This window comes from Eimeria mitis, genomic scaffold (assembly GCF_000499745.2).
Source record: "Eimeria mitis Houghton genomic scaffold, Emh_scaff584, whole genome shotgun sequence".
In the NCBI taxonomy this organism is placed as follows: Eukaryota; Apicomplexa; class Conoidasida; order Eucoccidiorida; family Eimeriidae; genus Eimeria; species Eimeria mitis.
The window spans coordinates 10,225-17,203 of record NW_013574085.1 but is presented as its reverse complement, the minus strand read 5'-3'; the positions used below and the strand labels follow the sequence as shown (position 1 = coordinate 17,203).

Here is a 6,979-nt window from a genome sequence, read left to right as displayed (position 1 = left end):
CAGCAGCAGCAGCAGCAGCAGCAGCAGCAGCAGCAGGCATACGAGCTTGTGGGTGTGGAGGTGCGGTCCGCTGTCTGCCGCCCAGAGGAAGCAGCAGACCTCCTGAAGATGCCCCGGCCCCACTCTGCAGCAACAGCAGCACACACCAGACCCTAAACCCTAAACCCTAAACCCTAAACCCTAAACCCTAAGGTGATTAGTTTTGCATCTAAGCGCTGGGAAGGTCTCTTGAATGCCGTCTATCTGTGTATTTTCTGCTGTCTCTACACGAGCAGCAGCAGCAGCAGCAGCAGCAGAAACAACAGCAGCAACTGAAACAGAGCAGCAGCAGCAGCAGCACGATCAGCAGCAGCAGCAGCAACAGCAGGTGCATTTCTCTGCCTGTTTGTGTGGCTCCATGCTGTTCAGTGGTTTGTCTCTGTAACCCGCATCCTCTAACGTGTGCCTTTTAGGGTTTAGGGTTTAGGGTTTAGGGTTTGGCGGCGGACTCGGTGCAGGAGACCTCCGCATGCCGAGGGGCCCCCTTGATGCTGGCGTGGGGGGCCCCTGAAGGTCTTGTGGGGGCCCCTCTTTAGCAGCAGGTTCAGAGTGAGGAGTGCAGCACGAAGAAGGAATATCTGTTGCTGTTGCTGCTGCTGCTGCTGCTGCTGCTGATGCTGCTGCAGCTGCTGCTGCTGTGGTGCCCCCAATCTGTGGGCCTGCTGCTGCGCCTTCCGCTTCCGGTGCTGCTGCTGCTGCTGCTGCTGCTGCTGCTGCTACTGGAGTGTCTGCTGTTGCTGCTGCAGTATCTGTCGCTTCTACCGTTTCTGCAGCAGCAGCAACTTGCTGCTGTGGTATTGTATAAGCAGCAAGAAACTCCGTCTGTATATCAGCAGCAGTTTCAGGGGCCCCCGCATGCGGAGAGGGGCCCCCTTCCCTGTCCTTCTCTGCTGCCTCAGGCTGCAGCCCGCGGCTCTCTCTGTACCCAGGGCCCCCCCCCCTGTCATTCTCTACACCAGTGAGGGGCCCCCCACAAAGATGGGGGCCCCCGGGGGGCCCCCCCTCTTCAGAGGTCGGTGTATCTGGCGGCAGTACCCTCTCTTGAACACCCAGGGGCCCCCGCGGCGTCTGCTGCCGGCTGCTTGTATTTTCTGAGGGTGTGAGGCAGGATGAGTCTTCAGTTGAGTGTGAGGCTGCAGAGGGGGAGAGGCTTTCAGGGGCCCCTCTGGGGGCCCCCCTGGGGGCCCCCCCCCCTAGGGGCCCCTCTGCTGCCCCCCGGGATGTCCTGCGGGAACGGGGGGGGCCCCCACCTAGAAACAGTGCATCCCCCAACCCTAGTCTTGAGGACCTGCTGCTGTTGTTGCTGCTGCTGCCGAGAAACATGCTGCCTCTTAGATCCCGAAATGCAGCAGCAACAGAAGCTGAAACCTCTGCTTGCCAGTCTTCATCTGTATTGGGGGCCCCTTGGGGGCCCCCCCCTCTGGGGGCCCTACCATCCGTAGAAGACTGCAGCAGCAGCAAAGGCAACTCAAACTCTCCACCCTGAGAACGGCTAGCAGAGGGGGGCCCCATTGGGGGCCCCCCTGTTTCGGTACCCTGCGACCTGTAGTTGGCATTGGGGGCCCCCTGAGGGGCCCCACCTACACTTGACGGCGCATCGCTTGAACTCCGCCCCAAACAGCTCAATCGGCTGGCTGCTGCTGCTGCTGCTGCTGCTACTGGTGTTGCTGGTGGGGTTGTTGCTGCTGCTGCTGCCGGTGCTGTTGCTGCTGCTGGAGCGCCAGAAGCAGGGATTCGGGGGCCCCCCTCGTTGGGGGGCCCCTCAGAAGGGCAGCGCGAGCTCATTGGTTACAGGGGGCCCCCTCTTAGCACATGAGAAGAACAGCAGCAGACTCCAACTCAGGGGGGGAGAAACAGACAGAGCTCAGCCCCGCAAACCTAAACCCTAGACCCTAGACCCTAAACCCTAAACCCTAAACCCCAAGGCAAAGAGCTCTTCTGCAGGTTAAGGGAAGACTTCCTATGGATCTGCTGCTCTGGAGGAGTTTATGGAGCTCTACAGAAAGCTAAACCCTAAACCCTAAACCCTAAACCCCCCGGAGATGGCCCGAGGGCCCCTGCTGGTAGGCTGCGCTGCTGTGAGTTTATGCGGTGAAGGGGGGTGTTGGCTAACTGCAGACGAAGAGAGGAGTTGAGATGAATTGAATTGAATATAAAACAAAAAGGAATAAATTTTGATGCAGAAAAAAACAAGTTTACAGCATGAAGAAGAGGCGCGGCGCCGGTCGCTCTGCCCAACGGCAGTGCCTATAGCAGAGAGCGAGGAGTGTTAATATAAATGTATAATTAATATAATCAAATGATATATTTACATAAAATTGAAAAAATAAATTATTTTATATACCTCTGAGTACACATTCTCAGGAGAAGAGCCAGAGAACCCACGTCCTGACGGCACTCTCTCTCCGCATGCTGCAGCTGCGTCCGTCTGTTGCTGCTGCCTTCTTTGCTTCTTCTGAATATAGATAAATCAATGAAATCAATAAAAAGAACTGCTTATGAAACGCTACACGCAGCCATACAAACACGCTAACCCCAAACAAATACACAAATACCAACACCGCTACACCCGGCGCTTCTCCTCCGTGCAGCTTGGAGCAGGGAGCAGCGATTCAAGTTTCAGCAAACTCTGAATTCACTTTCTCGCAACGAAAGCCGCAGAAAGCGAGGGGAAAGAGAGGCTCAAAGGGCCCTTCTGAGCCTCCTAGGGACGCAGAGCCAGAGCCATGTAAGAACAAAAAAAATACACAAATGCAAATTCATTAAGAAAGTTTTTCGTTTCTTACACAAATACAAAACTCTGATGAGCTGGAACATGCAGTAGCTGCGCCCCTGCTGGTTGAACTCTTTCTGAGTTTCAGCTTTCCTGGGTTTCAGATGTATCAATATAAGCAACACGTTAACTTAAACAAAACTTGAATTTATACAAGAAGAGTACTTCGATCCGTATCATATAAATACTATATATAAATATAAATACAGGCACACATAGACACACAAAAACTCGTATAATACTATATATTTTCATGAAATACAAGAAATCTACGTAACTGGTCAGCTCAGCATCAGCTTCTGTTTCGGCTGCGGCCGCCGCGGCACTGCGGATGAGATCGCGGAAACTTTGGCGAAATTTTTTGATTTTTTTTGGAATAAATGAAATTAAAACTCATCGGTACTTGTTAGAAAGCTCACGCATGCAGAAAACCACAGCTTTCCGCTCTGAAACGCTGCACGACAAGTCTGCACATTTCAGGTGTATCTGCAGCTCCATGAAGGGTCAGACGGAACGGTTCAAGAAGATGTAATTTCTTTGATTTTTGCGATTAAAACGGCCATTAAAGGCCTACAGAGAAGAATATGAACAATTTATTTTGAAATATGAAGCCATTTCTCACGGCTTCCTCTTATTTCTTTGTGCTTTCCGCCTCCATTCTGAATTTGCACACTTGCGTAGCTCTACGGCATGCGAATGCGGGAAGAAAGCACCAAATTCAATTGCAAGGGGATGTTTCTCCTGACCCTGTTGTGGTTGAAGAAGACGATCCCTACGCGTGAGTGATAGTATTACTGAAAATGAGTTTCTCTCTCTCTTGAGCTGCAAGCTGAACCGCTTTCTCTTTCGTCCTATGTTTATGTTTAGAGAATCTGTGCGAGTTCTATCCGACGCAATTAAACGCCAAGTCAAGAGAAATGCGCAGCTGGGCCACGACGTGTTGCAAGAGAAAACAGAGGCATATGCAGCTAACGAGCAGCTGCATGCAGAGAATTTGTCTCAGCAACTTGAAGGTTTCAGCACGCAGCTGCAGCAGACTGAGGCTGCAGCAGAAGCGGCAGAAAAGAAAATAGATGAAGAGCGGCTGCGCCACGCAGCAGCAAAAAAACAAATCGCTGAGACAGCAGAAAAAGAAATGAACAAATTACAAGAAGAAGAAGCTGAAGCTGTTCAGCAGCAACACCACGCAGAGGCCAACATACGCCGGGGAGAAGCCAAACTCAAAAAAGAAGAAGCAGAGTTAAACAACGCCAGAAAGCAGCATCAACGTGCAAAAAAAGAAGAAGAGAAACACAAACATAAAATAAAAGAAATGATTGAAAAAGAAAGAGAAAGAGAAAGAGAAGAAGAAGAAGCACAAGAGGCCAGAGAAGAAAGCATACAGGGTAAGGATACAAACAACAATATACAGCCAAAACAAATTCAACTAAAACCAACACCTTCTGCTTATCTCCACCGCAGCAAACAGCGAACAAACATGAGGTGTATATACACCCCAACATTCCCGCGTGCTGAGGCTTTTGCAGCCGCAGGTTTGAGGGTTTAGGGTTTACAGTCTAGGGTACAAACCCAAACCCTAAGCCCTAAACCCTCGAAAAACTGCTGAACCCTTTGCAGCATTCCACGCCCCAAAAGCCTCGACCTTCTGCACCAGCCTAAACCCTAAACCCCAAACCCTAAACCCTAAACCCTAAACCCTTTTGGCCAGAGATAGCGGCCTGCTGATATCCGTTGAAGCCTTGTGGATACTTCGTCTACACAGGGTTTAGGGTTTAGGGTTTAGGGTTTGGCTGCAGATGCGAGGGTTTCATTCGCCCGCTGCTAGCAGTCGCTGCCACTGCTGCAGCAGCTGCTGCAGCAGCTGCTGTAAGAAGCTATCTTTCCAGGTGTGCATACACCCCAAGATGCATGCATATGCAGCCCACAGCACCACCAGAAACTTGAACACAAAACTCTTCATCAGAGCCCTCAAAAACCCTGGCTTGCTTCTGCTGCTGCTGCTGCTGCTGCTGNCTGCTGCTGCTGCTGCTGCTGCTGTGCATGCATTGGTCGCAGTAATCAAACTGCTGCTGCTGCTGTTGATGCAGCAGCTGCTGCTGCTGCAGCTGCTGCCGCTGCTGCTGCTCTGCATCAACCACAAACGTAAGCTCTCGTTGTATCGCTTCTTGTCGTTCCAGTGTCTGCAGCAGCAGCGAGGGGGCTGTACCCCTCAGTATTTGCTGCCTCATAACCTGGCGTTCATATTCAAGCTGCTGCAGCAGTTGCTGCTGCTGCAGCAGCAACTGCTGCTGCTGCTGCTGCTCCAGCATTCCTTCGTAGGGCGGATAGGCCCAACCCCTCTGGTTGAATGGATATATCTGCTGCTGCTGTTGCAGCTGTTGCATCAGCATCAGCTGCTGCTGCTGCTGCTGCTGCTGCTGCTGCTGTCTGCTGCTGCTGCAGCCTGTGCATGCAGCGCCCCTGCCAGCAGCAGCAGAAGAAAAGAGAGAATGCTGCATCTCCTTGAAGGCGTAAATAGCGAGCCAAAGAAACGCAACCACAGCAACCAAAGTCCTCCTGCACGCCCACACACAAACCCTAAACCCTAAACCCTAAACCCTAAACCCTATTACTAAGCCCTGAACCGTAAACCCTAGTAAACCCCAAAACCCTAAACCCTAAACCCTCTCAAGGCGTCTTCAACTATCCTAAACTGTAGTCTCTGAACCGTCCTAAACCCTAAACCCTAAACCCTATCCCCAAACCCTAAACCCTAAACCCTAAACCCTAAACCCTAAACCCTAAACCCTCGTACCACTGTAGACTATGAAAGAAAGCATTGAGGACCTGAGCGAAGACCTGAACGGCTACTTTTGTGGTTTCTCCGTGTTTGGTTGGGCTCGATAGAAAACAACTTTTCCACTCCTCGCAGGGAGAGAGAAGAAAGGGGGGGAGAGGGTTTAGGGTTTCACAGCCGTTCTCTCTGTATCGTTGTCTGCATGCTGCTGCTGCTGCTGCTGCTGCTGCTTGTCTCTGCTCCTCCTGCAGCGCTATATCCGTTAGTAAAGAATAAAACAACAACCCCACCGAAACACCACCTATCACCACCAATGCAGCAGACAGCAACACACGAGATATATAACTTATTGTTGCTGCATATCTCCATACACGGACAGATCGGCTCTCAAACCCTAAACCCTTGCCCTCAAACCCTAAACCCTTCATATAACCTGATGATGATGATGTTGCTGCTGAAAGCTGCTGCTGCTCCTGCTGCTCTTGTTGTACCTGCAACTGATGCTGCTGCTGCTGCTGCTGCTGCTGGGTTGCCTGTTGCTGCTGCTGCTGCTGGGATGCCTGCTGCTGCTGCACCTGTGGCAGCTGCTGATGCTCTGCTGCCGTTGCTGCTGCTGCTGTTGCTGCTGCTGCCGCTGCTGCTGCTGCTGCTGCAGTTGCTGCTGCTGCTGCTGCTTCTGTGGGTAGAGTTGCACTGGTGCTGATGTCTGCATCCTCAGCGTCCCTGGGGCTGGCGAAGGCGGGGGCGTCGCTGCAGCCAGGAGAAGGGCCTGCAATAGAAGAAGGAGACAATGCAGCATCCAGCTGCTGCTGCTGCTGCTGCTGCTGTTGCTGCTGCAGTTGCTGCTGCAGCTGCTGCAGCTGCTGCAGCTGCTGCAGCTGATGCAGCTGCTGCAACTGCTGCAGCTGATGCTCCGTAGGAAGAAGGCTCTCAGCAGGAGATACAGCCCTTGGGGCCCCCATACGGCCCCTAGAGGGGGCCCTTAACCTTCGTCTTGGGTACTGATTGCCAGAATAACAAACACGAGAAGAACCCCTAGAAGACGGGGGGCCCCCCTGACGGGGGCCCCCCATGCCTCTGCTGCTAGGGGGGCCCCCCGAACTTCCACTCACCTCCAGCGAGCGCAGCCGCTCCGCCAGATCCCCTTCTAACGGAATCCCTGGCATCTGCAACGGCTGGGGGGCCCCATGGGGGGCCCCCAGGGGGGCCCCCAGGGGGGCCCCTCCGGGGCCCCCTGTGTTAAAGAGTGGCTGCGAGGATGCGAGGAGGTTTTGCTTGAGCGCCTGGAAGTTAGAAAGGTTCTTCGGGCCGCTGCTGTGTGCGTACACCGCCTCACTCCTTGATGAACGGGCGGGGGAGGCCGCCAGGCGCCCCCGCGCTGCAGGAACAGC

The 6,979-nt window shown here is 53.2% G+C and overlaps 3 protein-coding genes across 3 annotated transcripts in view; 1 reads left to right on the top strand and 2 right to left on the bottom strand.

Moving 5' to 3' along the window:
* Nucleotides 1-462: 462 nt before the first annotated feature.
* On the bottom strand, nucleotides 463-1,824 carry EMH_0017060 (uncharacterized protein; the record flags this gene model as incomplete). Its single annotated transcript, XM_013500787.1, has 1 exon — nucleotides 463-1,824. One exon carries the CDS (start codon nucleotides 1,822-1,824, stop codon nucleotides 463-465), a length of 1,362 nt encoding a protein of 453 aa, XP_013356241.1.
* A 1,847-nt stretch (nucleotides 1,825-3,671) lies between these two features.
* EMH_0017050 (uncharacterized protein) lies at nucleotides 3,672-4,637 on the top strand (the record flags this gene model as incomplete). The annotated part of the gene is made up of 2 exons (XM_013500786.1): nucleotides 3,672-4,197; nucleotides 4,609-4,637. The coding sequence occupies 2 exons, from the start codon at nucleotides 3,672-3,674 to the stop codon at nucleotides 4,635-4,637; spliced, it is 555 nt and encodes a 184-aa protein (XP_013356240.1).
* A 49-nt stretch (nucleotides 4,638-4,686) lies between these two features.
* EMH_0017040 (uncharacterized protein) overlaps nucleotides 4,687-6,979 on the bottom strand; it is a gene marked incomplete at both ends in the record, with an annotated part of 2,590 nt that continues 297 nt past the window's right edge. Inside the window, 3 exon segments of the mRNA XM_013500785.1 lie at nucleotides 4,687-4,824; nucleotides 4,828-5,368; nucleotides 6,003-6,979. Of these exon segments, the coding sequence (XP_013356239.1) occupies nucleotides 4,687-4,824; nucleotides 4,828-5,368; nucleotides 6,003-6,979 (1,656 nt within the window).